The sequence below is a fragment of the Pimephales promelas genome, chromosome 18, assembly GCF_988280905.1.
Source record: "Pimephales promelas chromosome 18, fPimPro1.hap1.1, whole genome shotgun sequence".
Taxonomy (NCBI): domain Eukaryota; kingdom Metazoa; phylum Chordata; class Actinopteri; order Cypriniformes; family Leuciscidae; genus Pimephales; species Pimephales promelas.
Genome location: NC_142786.1, coordinates 26360235 through 26378551, shown reverse-complemented (window position 1 = coordinate 26378551; position 18317 = coordinate 26360235). Strand labels below are relative to the sequence as shown.

General features: G+C 38.2%; 1 protein-coding gene across 3 annotated transcripts in view; it reads left to right on the top strand.

Moving 5' to 3' along the window:
• gabbr2 (gamma-aminobutyric acid type B receptor subunit 2) overlaps nt 1–18029 on the top strand; it is a 201499-nt gene extending 183470 nt beyond the window's left edge. For all 3 annotated transcript variants that reach the window (XM_039680846.2, XM_089123268.1, XM_089123270.1), the window contains exons 14-19: nt 1911–2021; nt 3967–4191; nt 4467–4649; nt 6253–6382; nt 6667–6781; nt 12429–18029. In XM_039680846.2, the coding sequence (XP_039536780.1) occupies nt 1911–2021; nt 3967–4191; nt 4467–4649; nt 6253–6382; nt 6667–6781; nt 12429–12594 (930 nt within the window). In that variant the 3' untranslated portion in view covers nt 12595–18029. The remainder of the gene's footprint in view (nt 1–1910; nt 2022–3966; nt 4192–4466; nt 4650–6252; nt 6383–6666; nt 6782–12428) is intronic.
• Nucleotides 18030–18317: the final 288 nt, after the last annotated feature.

Genomic DNA, 18317 nt, shown 5'->3' with positions numbered 1-18317 from the left:
TGAGGATCCAAACGCATTATTTATTGAACAGTGTAATCCAAAGACATAATCCAAATTCAGGCAAGGGTCATACATAAACCAGCAATCTAAATAACAGAAAAGGGTTGAGGCAAGGAGATAAATCTGAGGGAACAGGCAGAGAATCAAAGTAACCAGGACACAGGAGAAACAGGATACAAACATGTTCAGAATTGCAGTGCAAACACTAAACAAGACTTTGCAGGGAATGAATGTGAAAACCAGGCTTACATGGGCTAAACAAGGTAAAGACATACAGGGAAATAGAAAATTAAAATTGAAAAGATTTCATTATCTAGGAACAATTATGATAAATAAATTAGATAATATATAAAATTTACATATTCAATCTTCCACCATTTAGTAAGCTAGGCTTTAATAATACATTTGTAAGTGAAAAGTCTCAGGCAGGGGTTAAAGGGTTATCTGTATGCTGCCCCTTCTGTGTCTAAACCTGCTACTCGACTACTCAAGAAGACGCATCTGATGGCTGCCTCTTTGCAGTTCTCAGTGTCCATATGGTTCATTCCAGTCTATAAACTGATATAATTCTCTCTTCTCAGCTAACTGTGTCCCTCTTGTCACCATCTCTCCAAAGACTCTCTGTCAGTCACACATCCTTCCAGCTTCCAGTGAACAATTACATTAGACGCCTAATGCAGTGAGAAATAACTGAGCAACCAGCACTCTCTTTAAGCCCAACCCACCGACTGTTGCCCAGCAACACCACACAGCTTCACTAACTACAGCTCAGGCTATGAGGAAAGCAGAGCTCTTGTTGTACAGTCAGAAATAAGCAGTTTATTTCAGTTTTATCTTTTCATTTCTGGGTTTTTGAGGTCAGAAGGAACACTTGAATGTTTAACAAGAGAAGTAAAAGCATTATTGTGTTACTCTCAGTGAGAGGATTGTTTTGCTATTTCTTTCGTTGCTATTGTTGAAGCACTTTATCACATCAACATTTTCCACAGACTATACATCATCATCAGTTCCTCTCTGATCTGTTCTCTCGCTGAGTTTAAAAATGGTCTGACAATGTCTGTTGACTTCTAGGATTTATCACATTTTGGAATATTTAATTTATAAATAGAACTCCTTGTGTTGGCTGGCCCACTTTACTCGCACCGTCACTTTGTGAAGATGTCTTCTGTGCTATGAACTCCTTAATGGCAAATTCAAATCTTGCTGATTAGAGCCACACAAGCGGCGGGTGAAAGCTGGGGGTGTTACACTCTGTGACTAAACTGGGAAAAATATGCAAGACTTAGGAATGCGTTTGGAGGGTTGGATCCCTGTCTATCTTTGTGTCTGGGTTGTTGCATGGCAAACGAAAGGTTTTTCAAAGTGGGGCAGCAGAAAGTGGGTTAAAGCTTGGCTACTTTTAGACCCAGCACTTTGAGGAGAACTCGGTTGAGATCTTTTCTTTCTCAGACCTCCTTCGCCGCCCAGTCCATGATCTGTCTTGCATTTAAGACTGTAAATATCTGGATCAATATCAAGTGATCAATGCCTGACCCATAAAGAGTTATTGTTAATCGTTAACTCTCAAGTGGCATCCCGTAGAGGTGACTATATTATTGTTACTATCTCTGAAAAAGTCCATTAAGGTCTACCATGGGAGATTAAATGATCCCAGTTCCTGTAATGCCTTCATCCTCAGTATTGGTACTCGATGCAAATGCAATTTTGCAAATTTACTCCTGAATCTAAATGCAAATGTATTTACCGGTAATAAATTCTTAAAGTCAACCCCAAATCAACCTTCATATTAAACGCTTTTAGGTCAAGGCAAATAAGCCCTGCCTCTGTATTTTGTTATTGTTGTTAGTGACAAAGGTGTTTTTTAGCCAGGATTATTTCCACTCATTGGTTTTCTCACTGCGTCTCCACAGGCAGATCCTCAGGGACGAGACATTGCAATCCGGCCCTTCCTGGAGCATTGCGAGAACACGCACATGACCATTTGGCTGGGGATTGTCTATGCCTACAAAGGCCTCCTTATGGTGAGTGAGAACATTCTAGAGAGCAACAACATGATCGCCATCTGCTCCCGCAGACAACCGAGTCTGAATATTCTGCCACTTGGTAAATTATTATACTAAATCTTACTGTCATGAAAATGCATTTGCAATACTAGATTCTGAGTCTCTTGTGTTACATCAGGAAATACAAATGCCATACAATAGTTATCTAATGTTCATGACCCACCAATAAACAATATTGTATAAGTGTGTTAACAAACATAATTTAGAGTACATGGATATTTATTAGGGAACAATATATATATATATATATTTTATCATATTTTATAAAAGCTACAAATCAAAAAAAACCTAAGCCACTGATTTTACCTCTGATTTTAGGCTTAAGAACAGCTCTAACTATGACAAAATCAACACCCCCTGTTTATTGCTGAAATATCAGTCTTTTGTGTTGTTTACACTGAACTAAAAAACTAAAACCAAATTTACTGTAAACGAATGGTTATCAACTAATGGGCTTCAGCAAAGAGGGCCGCAATATGCCTTAAAATGATTTAAATTAAGCATTAAAATATGTAAATTTCATTTATATGAAATTAAGTTGTGGGCATTTTACCATTGAATATAATTTTTCGAGTTATATCAAACTCTAAAATATTTTATTGAGTTTAAAAATCTGTGTAAAAAAATGAAAAAGAATTATTGTAAATGCATTGCTGTTTACTTTTAGTTTCTGAAACTCCTAATTTCTGTAGAAAAAAAGAAAAAAATGATACTTAAATAAATAAATAAAAAGTTTGCAAATAAGCAGCTTTGACATTACAGCAGAAGCACTAAAAGCACCTTCAAATATTGTGTTTTTAGAAATAGAGTCAAATAAATTGAGAAACTGCTGTAAACTGCAACATTGTTCTTTTGCTTCCTTACAAACAGCGCTTAATGGTAAGGTATTTCCTTCCGGACTCACTGACTGGACTTTGATACATTTTACCCCTAGGAGGAGATATAATATGAGCAAGATTGCTCTTTCCAATTAACCTCTCTTTAGATTACTGGTAAGGTGCCTCAGGAACCAAAATGCCCCCAGTCAGTTAATTGCCCATAGCACAGACCATACTCTCTGAGTCAATGGTGGCAACATCCTCAAACACAAATCTGCCCTCTTACTCACTTTGTGCTCTGTGGAAATGATTTGTCCTCTTGTTCTGGCTGCTGTAATAGCGGCAGGTGGTTGGGTTGACTGGCAGGCCATTACCTCTGTTTTTACCCTGCTCTACAGTAGACGATCCGTGTCAAAGGTCAACTGTGGACCACAGAGTATCTCTTCCAGTCTCCTTTGTCTCTCTTCTCTCTAAAAACTACAGCTGTAGATTTGTGGGGAGGCAAAGGTGTCAATGTTAAATCAAGGCTGAAATGTATTTAGAAAGAAAGTCATAAAATCATAATAGTGAACAAGTGCAAATGCCATCACACTCTCATTTCAGAAAACGTCCTCTACCTTCCTCTTGTCATGTTTGAAAACCTGCTGCTCAATCACTTCACTCACAGCTGAAGTCTTCCTGTAGAACGAGAGAATGAGAGGGTGAATAAGGAAAAAGAGTGAGACTGTCTGTGATTGGATTAGGATTGAACAGGTTTGAAGCGAGTGGGTGCAGAATCAGATCTCAGAGTGTGCGTCATTATGTTAGCTGAGTCATATTTCTCAGAGTTCACTCTAGTCGCGCACAAAGGTGCTTTGATTACTTCTCTGACTTCCTGAGAGTTGGACAGGTGTTGTTAGCTGCCTTTAGAGGAATTAGGGTGTTAAATAAATCAGTCACAGTTCATTCTCACTGGCTTTATGATTCATCACTGTAAACTGAGGTCTGCACACGGTGATGAAGGTGAAAATGATTGTCTATTCAAAACTTAAGATTTCACTGCTCTTATAATTCATTGCACTTTTCTCTTTTTTTTTTTTGTCTAGTTGTTTGGGTGTTTTTTGGCCTGGGAGACCAGAAATGTGAGCATTCCAGCCCTGAACGACAGCAAGTACATCGGTATGAGTGTGTATAATGTGGGCATCATGTGTATCATTGGGGCAGCAGTGTCCTTCCTGACCCGAGATCAGCCTAATGTGCAGTTCTGCATCGTGGCACTGGTCATCATCTTCTGCAGCACCATCACGCTGTGTCTGGTTTTTGTGCCAAAGGTAAGTACTGCAACGTACAGCATGATCCAGCCCTATGGGGAAAGAATTGTAGAGGTCAGCGAAAGCCACTTTCTGGCATTTTGATTTGTGCAAATCCCTAGCAAGTTCACTGGTATATAATTGAGAACAGTGCTTACTTTGCATTCCCTGAAGCACTCTGGAAATGAACACACTGAAGTTTGAAAGATTCGACTACCTCAAAACAAATACATCCTAAGCAGACTCAATGCCAAAAGATCTCAATATAATGTCCTTGTTCTCTTCTCGTTTGCTAGTTTGTAACAATGCGAACAAACCCGGATGCTGCCACACAGAACCGGAGGTTAAAGTTCACTCAGAACCAGAAAAAGGAAGATTCCAAGACTTCCACCTCGGTAACCAGTGTCAACCAGGCCAACACTTCCCGTCTTGATGGACTACAGACAGACAACCACCGCCTCCGAATGAGAATTACAGAGGTGACGGAAGTTTCTCCCGTTCAATCATCATAAATTACTAAATGATTACATTCCTACAATGACTGTGTATTTTAAACAGTTATTAAGATAATGCTAACAATTAATAATAAGCCTGTACACTAAAGGGGGTCATGTTTTTTTTTAAAAAACAAAAAACAAAACAAATGAAGAGTTCAGATGCAAAAGCCTCTAAATGCCATTTGAAATTTTCTTCTAAAATGACCATTTTTATCAAGCTTGTATATTTAAGTTCAGTAATTTCACTTAAATGACAATTAATAGGTAATCTGCATTGCCATTTAAGTGAAATTACTGAACTTAAATATACAAGCTTGATAAAAAAAATACCATTTTAGAAGAAATTTTCAAATGGCACTTAGAGGCTTTTGCATCTGAACTCTTCAAATGATGTGAAGAAAAATAACTAGGACTGGGCAACGATTAATCGCTCCCAAAATAAAAGTTTGTGTTTACATAATATATGTACTGTGTATAATTATTTTGTATATAAAAAATCACACACATGCATGTATATATTTAAGAAAAATGTGTTATTAATTTATAAAATATTTAGATTTTATATAAATTATGTATAAATATATATACAGTATATAAATGCAAATATTTCTTAAATATAAACATGCATGTGTGTGTACTTATATATACAAAATAATTATACGCACCACACACACACACACATACATTATGTAAACACAAACTTTTATTTTGGATATGATTAATCATGATTAATCATTGCCCTGCCCTAAAAATAACTAAAACAGGTTCAAACAAAAAATATATTATGCCAATTAAACTACAGTGCCCAAATCTATATTGGATTAAGTATAAATATATATAAAGACCAAATTATTATACTTATAATTATATCAAGAATAATAGATATTTTTGGGTGCAACTTGTTTTGTAAAATCACTAAATGTTTTCACTACTGAAAGTATTTTACAGAAACATACTACTGTATATTTTGAGTTTATTTTATTTTTTATTAATTTGTTATATAAATAAATGACTAATTTACAGTAAGGTTTCATTTGCTACCATAGTTAACTGCATTAGGTAACATGTTAGCATGCGATTTTATTCGCGCTGCTAGGCAGTCTGGATACCATGAACCAAATTTTCCCCTAAAACAGGGAACCAATCACAGAACGGGGAGGGAGCACAGGCGCATTTGATAGACGTACAGGCGCATTTGATAGACATTTGTAGCACCCAATAATATGCATTCTTAAACCACGCCTCAAAAATTTACATGTGGTTTCCAGACCACGTTTCATTCAAAATGATATGTAGTCTGGCGTTAGCCAGGCTAGTAACATGTACTAATAATGAACAATATTCCAAAGCATTTACTAATCTTAGCTAATTTAAATGTATTAAAATCAAAAGTATTATTTCACAGACTAACTAACATTTTACTAACTAACACAGACTTGAGCTAACATTGAGTTAACATTTTTATTTGATATTTTTGACAAAGATTAATAAATACTATAACAAATATATTGCTCATTGTTAGCTAATGCATTACTAATGGGGCCTTATTGTAAAATGCTATCGGATTTTTTAATTTGTGTTACAGTTGGATAAGGAACTGGAAGAGGTTACCATGCAACTCCAGGACACTCCAGAAAAGACTCCATACATTAAACAAAACCACTACCAAGATGTCAACAATATCCTAAGCATACGCAACTTCACTGATGGCAAAGGTAGGAGAAGTGGATATCAAACCTTGTGTTCCTCACCTGTCGATCACACACACAGCTGTCAGTCGTGACTCATTTCAGTTTGTGAAACTCTATTCCTCTGTTCCTGAGTCTGTCACCCAGAGAAGAAGAACACCTTATTGGTGTTATACATTTTTCACCCACAAACATGTCAACTTGAGGTGTCATTAAGGTGTGAGTTCAGACTCAGCATCTTCTTCAGCTGAATCCACCACTGACATCCTGATGGAAAGGCAGCATTCTGAAAATCATGTCTTTGTTTTCAGATGGAGAGAAATCTCTGAAGAACCACTTAGAGCAGAAGCCTCAGGCTCAGTGGGGATCCATGGATCCTTCTAGGATAAGCAGAGGTCCACTAGAAGACATCAACTCACCAGAACAGTGAGTTCACACCGGCATGTACTTTAGGCCCAAAAAAGTTTCTGGACACGTAAGAATCTATGAAAAAAATATCAGTCCAACTTTCCAGACATAACATTTGACAAAAAAATTGTTAGACAATGACACAGGTGCGGCTGGCCAATAAAGGGTGCTAGCCACCCCTGCGCCCATGCGCGCCACTACTAAAGTCAGGACAAGTCTTATTTAATCTACATGTGGAATATTTGCTTGAAAAATGACAAAATTGTTGTGGGTAATACTTAAGAAATGCGTTAAGAAAAAAAAAAAAAAAATCAACATCAAAGATGGCAGAAAGTAATATTCAGAGGCTACATTAAAGCGTACAAAAATAAGCATGTCATGGAACCGTTAAAGATTGTGAGCTGAACAGTAATATTCAGATTGTTTGAAGTGTTTTTAAGAGGTTTTTGATAGAGAGAAGGGTAGATGCTTCACAGATGTCTTGAGGAGGAGCATGCCACAATGCTAAAAGACCTGAGTCCCGTGGTTACCAGACTAGTCTGTTTGCAGAAATTTTAAGCACGAGTTTAAGTTTGTTACTTGTTAAATATATATATATATATATATATATATATATATATATATATATATATATATATAGTATTATATATAATATATATTATATATAATACAATATATATATATATATATATATATATATATATATATATATACACACACACACACACACACACACACACACACACACACACACACACACTGTATACTATTTACCACATCTTTCTCTGGAAAATGGACCAAAAAAGACAAAAGTATGAGTCTGAGGAAATTCGACATGCTTTTAGCTATATATGGCCGAAATTTAAGTCTGTTTACAGATTTTTTACACACACACACACACTGTATACTATTTACCATATCTTTCGCAGGAAAATGGACCAAAAAATGAATGATTTCATTTTATTTTGCTCTCTAGAATGAGAATATTCATCTCTACAAAACCTCCTGGTACTGACTAGCTGCAAGTTATTTTTATGGGTCTTAAAGTAACACCAGGGAACTTTTGCTCTCGGGGTCCCCCTACAGTTGGGAAACAGCATTCGTCCTCTACTACTGTCGTAAACTCTGTCATCCTACATATACCGCATTTGTTGACAACCATGATAGCCCTGAACACTGTAGGAGGAGATCACGTGCAGGTGTTCTGCTTGCGTCGCGTGTGAAATGTCTTCATCCCAGGTACATTGGCATATACATTTTTAGCATGTCAAGAATATAATTTCATGGGTTTTTATTTTTTTTTTTCTAACGACAAATGATCGCGATGCTCACGTTTACAAGCCAGCGTCATTATAGTAGCCTAGTCTATTGGTTACCGTTTTACTGAATCTATATGCTTCAATTCAATGTTTGAGTGGTAGATAATAACCATATATCGTCAATATTATAATATCAAGCTACCATAAATGAATCTGCAAATTTTACAAATCGATTTGCATTATAGCTTGAGGCAAGAAAAATGAACGAATATCACTGACATGTTAGGTACCCTAAAATATGATTTTGTACATCTTATATACACTCACCGGCCACTTTATTAGGTACACCTGTCCAACTGCTCGTTAACACTTAATTTCTAAGCAGCCAATCACATGGCGGCAACTCAGTGCATTTAGGCATGTAGACATGGTCAAGACAATCTCCTGCAGTTCAAACCGAGCATCAGTATGGGGAAGAAAGGTGATTTGAGTGACTTTGAACGTGGCATGATTGTTGGTGCCAGAAGGGCTGGTCTGAGTATTTCAGAAACTGCTAATCTACTGGGATTTTCACGCACAACCATCTCTAGGGTTTACAGAGAATGGTCCGAAAAAGAAAAAACATCCAGTGAGCGGCAGTTCTGTGGGCGGAAATGCCTTGTTGATGCCAGAGGTCAGAGGAGAATGGCCAGACTGGTTCGAGCTGATAGAAGGGCAACAGTGACTCAAATAACCACCCGTTACAACCAAGGTGGGCAGAAGAGCATCTCTGAACGCACAGTACGTCGAACTTTGAGGCAGATGGGCTACAGCAGCAGAAGACCACACCGGGTGCCACTCCTTTCAGCTAAGAACAGGAAACTGAGGCTACAATTTGCACAAGCTCATCGAAATTGGACAATAGAAGATTGGAAAAACGTTGCCTGGTCTGATGAGTCTCGATTTCTGCTGCGACATTCGGATGGTAGGGTCAGAATTTGGCGTCTACAACATGAAAGCATGGATCCATCCTGCCTTGTATCAACGGTTCAGGCTGGTGGTGGTGGTGTCATGGTGTGGGGAATATTTTCTTGGCATTTTTTGGGCCCCTTGGTACCAATTGAGCATCGTTGCAACGCCACAGCCTACCTGAGTATTGTTGCTGACCATGTCCATCCCTTTATGACCACAATGTACCCAACTTCTGATGGCTACTTTCAGCAGGATAATGCGCCATGTCATAAAGCTGGAATCATCTCAGACTGGTTTCTTGAACATGACAATGAGTTCGCTGTACTCAAATGGCCTCCACAGTCACCAGATCTCAATCCAATAGAGCATCTTTGGGATGTGGTGGAACGGGAGATTCGCATCATGGATGTGCAGCCGACAAATCTGCGGCAACTGTGTGATGCCATCATGTCAATATGGACCAAACTCCCTGAGGAATGCTTCCAGCACCTTGTTGAATCTATGCCACGAAGAATTGAGGCAGTTCTGAAGGCAAAAGGGGGTCCAACCCGTTACTAGCATGGGGTACCTAATAAAGTGGCCGGTGAGTGTACATGTACTTGCAAGAATGTAGCCCCTACCAAACTTGTACACGCATTTAGAAGTTAAAACACCAGGTAACTTTATTTTGAAGATAAACGGAGGATAAGATAGCGGCCGTAACATAGTCAGGCAGACAAAAAAACAAAGAGATATGCAAGCAATATAACGTACATACTAGTCCAAACGCATGACAGCCAAGTCCGCACCCCTACAGCTCACGCCAGAAAACACTGGCCCAATGTTGATCCCCGATCTGCCTTTAACGCGATCACTTTCTCTTTTTGTCTTTTTGCTTTGCTCCGATAAAACCTTTTGCTTTCTTGTTTTTCTGTGGTGCTCCAGCCACATTAACATTTGACTCACACATTCGATTTTAAGGAAGTGGAGAGGTGGTGGAAGTGACGTATATGCCGTAAAGCAGACGATTTTTCTCTAAACCCAAAGTTTAAAAGTACGATTAAAAACACTACAGACCCCGTCAGGCTATGGCAGACGTGTCATTCAACCTATTGTAAGTTGATGTACCTCACAAGAGACTTGGGAAATATATTATGAAGGTTGAAAAGTTACCTGGTGTTACTTAAAGGGTTTTAATTTGAAACTAACTTGTTCTACAATGCTGAAGAAAGCTTTTTTCTTCTGATTTAGCCGCTATTGATGCATAACTGAAAGCGAATAACACCGGAAGCCTTGCACATTAGAGTAAACACACCACATAGCAATGGTCAGGCCCACTCTTGCGTTAAAAACAAGGTGAACAGATACAACATACATTGCTGTATAGACTCATTTACATGAAGCCGAGAAATAATACAGACATCAGGGGAAAAGAAGTAAATGAAACATGTCGAGGTTCAGGGACAGAGAGAGAGACGTGGGAGGGGGGCTGTGGTTACATAATGTGTGATTTCTAGTGAGAGCGAAAGGCACTGGACCCTGAAAATAGACGTGAGAGTAGAATTAGAGGACTACAGGCTGTCCCAGCACATGAATGTTTGATCTCACAGAGGAGGGATTCTGCACTGTCATTGTTAATCAAACACACAGACACACTCTCTTTTACTCACACATACTCTCACACACTTACCCCAGTAGCTGATGGAGTCTTGACCTTGCAAAATAACACCAACTCTGCCATGGGAATATGCGGCAAATTCATTTATTGTGACTGCTCTCTCTGTCTGCAGTAAAGAATAAATACATATTAGCACTGGCAAAAAGAGTATTGTTTTGTTTTGCATGTAAACCTGCAACATTTGGCTAATCAATGTTAATTATTTCTAAACACAGAAGACATTTTCCTTAATTGATGTATGAAATTAATATTTGATTGAAAAAGTAATAACTCAAAGAGACTCCAATCATAAAAGCAATCATGCGAGGTGTGGTGTGTGCACTATGTGCACTTTATATAACTGTTATTTGGATTCTGTAATTGATTTAAAGGGCTTCGGCCTCTTGGGGTGCAGTTTGAATCTAGACACCGGTATGAAATGGACTTTATATCCACACTGCCAGGTACACACTGCCAAAAGAACATTCACCGTCCCAAACCTGTCATCCTGACTATGAGACAAGAAAGACAACAAAATAAATATATATTTACTGTATAAGGGAATATATGTGATTTCATTGTTGCTGTCAAAAAAATGGAGAAAGATGCTTTACACACTGTTTTTTGTTTTAGTCAGCAAGGACACATCAAAAGCAAATACTTTTGTAATGTTATAAATTATTAATATTTTTAACTTTCTAGTTTCCAAGTTTCAGCAAGAATATTAAGAAAGACAGAAGATTTCTGAGAAATTATGTGACACTAAAGACTGGAGTAATGGCAAATCATTTCAGGAATAGATTACATGGATTGTATGGATTGTTTATTTTTCAAATAAATCCAATAAATGCAGCTTTGGTGAGCATGCAAAAAAATATTACAGGCTTTACAGCCCAAACTTTAAAATGGTAGATGGTGTAGTTATGGCATCCACCAGCATGGACTAAAGGGGTCATGCTAACCAGTCAACCCTTGATTAATAACAAAACATGATGTACATGATATGTTTAAATGTGCTTTGTGATATAATTATACATGAACGTCTGTTACAGGCATACAAGAGTTCTTCTCCACTATTAAAGGAGTAGTTTACTTTCAAAAGAATTTTGGTGATAATTTGCTCACCCCCATGTCATCCAAGATGTCCACGTCTTCCTTTCTTCAGTCGAAAAAGAAAATAAAACATTCCAGGATTATCTCCATATAATGGACTTCATTGGGAACCAAACGGTTCAAGGTCCAAATGAGGGTGCAAGGTCCAGTGCATTGTTTCAGTGCAGCTTCAATGGGCTTTGAACGACACCAGATGATGAATAAGGGTCTTATCTAGTGAAACAATTGGTAATTTTAAAAAGAAATAAAAAAAGTTTAAGTTTTATAAGCACAAATGCTCTCCTTGCTCTGTTCTGTGTTGAGCCTTTGTGACTCGCTCATCAAAATGAACAAATCTTTTTTCGAGTCATGTCTCGGAGGGTTCTAGATAAGACCCTTATTCATCATCTGATGTCATTTAAAGCCCCTTGAAGCTGCATTGAAACTCTCATTTGGACCTTCAACCATTTGGTTCCCAATGAAGTCCATTAAATGGAGAAAATCCTGGAATGTTTTCATCAAAAACCTTAATTTCTTTCGACTAAAGAAAGAAAGACGTGGACATCTTGGAAGACATGGGGGTGAGTAAATTATCAGCAAAAGTGTTTTTTTTTAAAGTGAACTACTCCTTTAACTAAAGAGTATTAAAGAAAACTAAAGATTATTAAAGAAAACAAGGAATTGGGTATATAATAACCATTTTCGTCGGTGTGCTTTGTGTTCACAGCATTCAGCGCAGACTGTCCCTGCAGCTGCCGATCCTGCATCACGCATATCTACCCTCCATAGGAGGGGTGGACGCGAGCTGCAGCAGTCCCACGAGCAGCCCAGCCTCCAGCCCCCGTCACAGACACATGCCCCCCTCCTACAGGGTTATGGTGTCCGGCCTGTGAGCCTTAACCCTGCACTGCACTCCCAGGAAGCGATCAGCTTTTTTTTTAAAAGACAGACTGAGCAATATCAGCGGTTAACAGAAGTGTGTGAGCAACCCGGAGTGGGGGGGTCCGACTCTTCATCCATCCATGACCCCCGTCCCACCATCCATAGCCACATCAGAGCAGGACTGATCTTCAGGCTAGGAGGGAGGTGACCGGAGGTTCTCACACAGCAGCCCAACCATTATCAATGTCCAGTCACCTCCCGTTCCTAACTCGATGGACTCAACGCCCCCCACCCCAAACAGCAGCGTGGATCAACGGAGGACAGGCGCCGTAGCCTTAGCTGCTAAAAAGAGACGCTTCCGCCGGCAGCCTTTCCACGAAATCTGTGCACATTGGTTCTGCTGAAACTTGCGGAAAGGGGGCAGCGGATACGAGCGAGGACTCCTCTTTATTCAACAGATCAACAGCCATGTAAATACCATATTTGAACATCAAAGTGAGCTGTGAAATGAATTATTCTGATGAGGCCTGGTGCTCCGTGGAACTTTACAAACAGTCGACGAACCAGGAACAGACACGTACGATGAATTTGTTGTATTGCTTCAGTGTCCCAATGGTGTGAAAAAGTGGTTAATGGTAAATAAGACTATTAGTATCTCGATTTTTTACTAAAGAGAACAAGGGGGTGTAAACGCAGGCCAACTGTTCTCACCTGGATAGACGTGTACCACACATTGTTTGTCTAGCATCATGTAGGCCTGTCCTGGTAACAGAGTATCGAAGGTACCACTTTGGTTTATCGCATATAATGTCACATTAGGTGTCGCGCAACTGCGACCTCAAAAGAGCCACAGGTCCAGCCGAAAGGTATGTGAGAGACAAAACCGGCGATTTTAGAGAGTCAGTCTTCCATTACAGCCGAGCAAGTTGATCCTGCATACCGGGACTGAAACACACAGATGCAGACCCATGCTTCGGATGTACAATCGCCGTCATGCGACCGGCTGTTACAGAACAAGAAGACTCACAAATTGCGATAATAACAGGGAAGTGGTACTCCATGCAGAGCAAAACCAAAATATCCTCACAGAAAGCTGCGAGGTTACACAAAAGCGGTCCACGCAGCAAGACAGAAGGACGATATTGTATTAAACAGTGGGACTGAAAAATTAGCACAAGTGTAATTAACTTAATAAGTCGAGTCACGTAAGAACAAAGCCTCGTTTTGACTTTCTGGTGCAGTCTCTCAGTTTACCCTCCCTCTGTTTGTTTCTCTTTTTTTTTTCCTCTTTTGGTTGATGAAAAAAACCCAAACATTTGTGAATCCTCTACGGTTGTAGCTTGGGCTAAAAGGGCTCGGGTTGAGGCGCGCGTGTGTGTGTGTGTGTGTGTGTGTGCCGTGTTGTTCCAGAGGAGCAATGGCAGAGTGACTCGCTTTTCACCTCGCTCTTAGCAACAGTGAAATAATCTCATAGTTGCTATTGAAATGTCATTGTGTGCTGTGAACTTTGCACAATGTCTTGCAGAGATAGGGAGCATCAGCTAAAGCTGTTTTGTACATCTGGAAATGTAATCAAAATATGAATTATCGTAAATAAGCTACGTATCATTCATATCAATGGCAAGAGTTGAGTGTTTTGGCTGATATCTCACCGTCGGTGTCTTGGTTTTAGTTTCTGTCAGATTTGTTACTGTACGTGTGTGCCTGTTGTCTTACGGGAGCCTAACGGACCGAATCGTGTCGACCGGATGACGAAAACAGTGACTTCATATATTATCCTATTCCTAAATCATTGCATTGAGAATTTCACTAACTCGTGACTTCCTATGGCTGTTATCTCATGATAACGCAACATACGTGGGTATTTATAGTCTCAACTTTTCGGGGAAGAAAGAGGAGACCGAAACAACGCGGTTCGCTTGCTAACAGTGATCGTCATTGTACCTCACGCTCACTAATGTGTCACGATGACAAAGACCTTTAAATAAAATAAAACAACACAGATACGCAAAAATCCCACAACGCCACGGGAGCTTGTCTTAGCATGACGGCCACGACCCAGACTGACGCTTCTAACACACAATGAGTTTTTCAGTCCACGGAGGGGATGGTCTACATCCAGACATTTGCAGCATATGACTATGACTGAGTTTTCATTCTGACTACAATCAGCTCTTATTTCCAAGTCCATTTCAACATTATTGTTTATTAATCAATGTCTTTAATGTTTATATGTTGTTTGGCACGTTCAACAATCAGTATCCCACAATATAATCATCGTTGGCACATGTGAACATCATATTTAATGTCCTATATTAGAGAACAAACTAAAACATCAACAAGATAATAGTGTATACTGGACATAAAAAAACAATATACAATTTATAACTGGCTTTATTTGTTCATTGTTTCTCATCGCCTTTTAACCTCCTGTTTATGGTAATATGGTCATTAACACAACAGATGTGCTAAAAGATTATAACTTCAATATGTTTTAATGGAGGGATGGAGGGTGATAAGCAACAATGAAGCTCAGTGAAACAGTTGAAGTAAAAGGGCTAGCTCACATTTACATATTGCATTTCATTTTTTTTTAAACGGTATATGGCATATCTGACAAGTAAACTTGCAGTAAACAGTCAATACTGTTATTACAACCTTTTACAAAGAGATTACGAATTGTCATAAAATGGGTAGATTCTCATACTGCAATCCACTGGTCCTATTTGATTTTTAAGTTGCTGGGGCCTGATTTATAAAATGTTTGATCCAGATGTGAAACCTATAAACAGCTAATGTTCTTGTAATTGTGCGCAGCTGAAGATCAGGTTTCAGATCTCCGCCTCATTTATTTCATTAACATGTAAAAAAGCAGCAGTCAACGTCCAAATGCTTTCCTTGAGAATTGCTTATATTTCCAAATACCTGCAGTACTCCATCTCTCTGCCACAAGGAGAAGTGTGTGAGATGTCTGCGTGGATTTTAGCATTCATACATATACATTTTATAAATCAGGCCCCTGGTAAAAGGGATATTTCACTTTGAAATTAATTTTTGGTATGTTTTAGCTTACCTCAAGCACATCCAAGATGTAGATGTCTTTGTTTCCGCAGTAGTTTCAATTTTCATATTTTTTAGGTCAAAGCGTTCTTGTCTATCAGTCATATAATGGAGGTCTATGGTCACCACCTGAAAGAGCATGCACAGAGAAGTCCAAATTAAACATTATTTAATGACTCGTAAATGTATGTACACATTAATGTCCTAAGACACGAAACGAGCGGTTTGTGCGAGAAAACGAACAGAACTTATAGTTTTTACCTCTTTTAACCACAGCCACAAAGCCCCCGTACCCTCAGATCACTTGGACGTGACTGTGATTACAAGAGGTAAAAACAATACAAATACTGTTCGTTTTCTCACACAAACCGCTTGTTTCACGTCTTAGGCCATCCATGTGTATTTACATTTATGAGTCACTACATCTTGGATGCCCTTGAGGTAAGCTAAAACACACCAACATTTTATTTCAAAGTGAACTATCACTTTAAAGAGGTTTTCAATGGTATAAACTTTCAAGCATAAACAGGAACTTTAGTATTCAAATAATAGTTTTTAGAAAATCATCCAAAAGAGCAACTCAAATATCTATTTTATTACTAGTGAATGGGATGTTTACAAGTGATAAGGCCAAACATCTGCTCAAGGAGTGGGCATAATTCAGTACTCTACTTTAAAATCATAATGATAACCATAATATGAATTAGTTGAGGCAACAGAAGCCTGGTGACATGTAATTATTTGAACAAGAGATTATTAAGAGATTCTTATTCAGAGTAATCATACGGTAAAGTATGTATACACAAAGAATGTATTAGATTGATTAAAAAGAATTATTTATTTTTTAATCTTTCATGCATGGTATCCTATGCATACATTATAGATTGAATTTTTTTGCTGATAATTTTACTCCATTACTGACAAATGCACAATTATAATAATTATTAAAGTGGCAATAATTAGCTCATTATAACTGTATAGATAAATATATTTACAGTATGTTCTTAATGGTACATTAAGCTGGAAGGCAGAATTATATCCAAAATATAATTTACACTACCTGTACTTTTGGGGTATAATTATGACACTAATGTTGACATTGTACAGAAATATTGTCATAGAGATCATGCTTCTCAGAACAACCCTAAAGACTGTCTGACACTATGAAGTGTACTAAAAACAAATATGAAGACATTTATAGCACCACATGCACCACAAACTGTTCTTTTTACAATGGAACGGTAAGCACTGATCCGTCTGTGTAAACATGTCATTCCCGTTATGGGAAAAGTGAATTTGTGACAGTCGCGTTTTTAAAACAAAATCACTGGAAAAACACAAAAACTGGATAAAGAGATACAAGGTAGTGCTTTATATGTTTTTTATTTGGATATGTTCTATACTGTGGATTCAAATCACTGTGTGTGCGCGCGCATGTGTATCAAGCGAAACACAAGGTTAACCTGTTAATGCGTTGCTTTTGAAAATGCATCATGGTCTATTGAATGCCCATCTGGTTGTATATGACCGTCTTGGCAATAACCTTGGAAATGAAGTCAAGAGCTGATTTGTTGGTCACTTAAATCTGTGATTTTACTTAAAAAAACTGAAATGATCTAAGTGTTGTGTTCTTCTAAAACTAGAAAACACTCATTTGTGCAAAGAGATTCATGAATTCAGTCTACAAGATTTGTGAAAATTTTGGGCTGGACTCCATGCGTATTCTGGTGTGAACTGGTCTATCTTTGCATCATGTAACAAACAATAGCAAGGCCTTGTCATCACCCCAGGAGAATGAACAACTTCTAATGTATATAATGTAAACAACTTATTTTTTCTGTAGAGGTACAATACAATGATTGTGGGGGGTGTTACAAATGACGTTAAAAAGACAGAATGTTAGCAGTGAGCGTGTATGTCTGTTTGCCACTGTGTGAAAACGTGCTGTCTACAAGTTTACACATTGCTATACAAACTATTTATTCTGTGCTGGAAGACTTACCGCTCTTTTTTTTTTTTGTCCTTTTGCTTTATTTTTTTTATAATTTTTTTTTTTTTATCATCTCTTTTGAGTTCAGAAAACGTATCACTGCCCATCAAGAAAAAAAAAAAGAAAAAAAAAAACTGGAAAACAAAAAGAGGAACTCCACAAATCTGTTGTTTTGTTTTTCTATACAGTGCTTTTTGGAAGTGTACACTTGTGTGCTCCACTGCGGTACCCGTCCCGTGTGTTTGCACTGGCACACACACAGACACACAGGAGCTCTTGAACAAATCAAAGTGGATGTGTTCATTTCATATTTCTTGTACCCTTAAACTGCATGGAAATCAACATTTTTAATAAATTATTGCAAAAAATGTTTTATTAATAAAATAATTTAAATTATTCGTTTTTCATTATTTATCAAGCACCTCATTTGGAAATTAAGACGGGAGTACACCAAAATCAAAACACAAATGAATATCGTGTAATTTACTCGCCTTCATGTTGATCCAAACCTGTATGACTTTCTTCAGATCCCTTTATTATGGGAAAACATTTTTTTTTACATTCTTCAAAATCAGCCCATTCTCACCCCCAAGGCGTCACCTAACTGACGCCTTGGGAAGCATTTGACCATGCTTCAATATCTGCCGCTTTAGGCGCCCTTTAGCGTCAGTTAGATGACGCCCT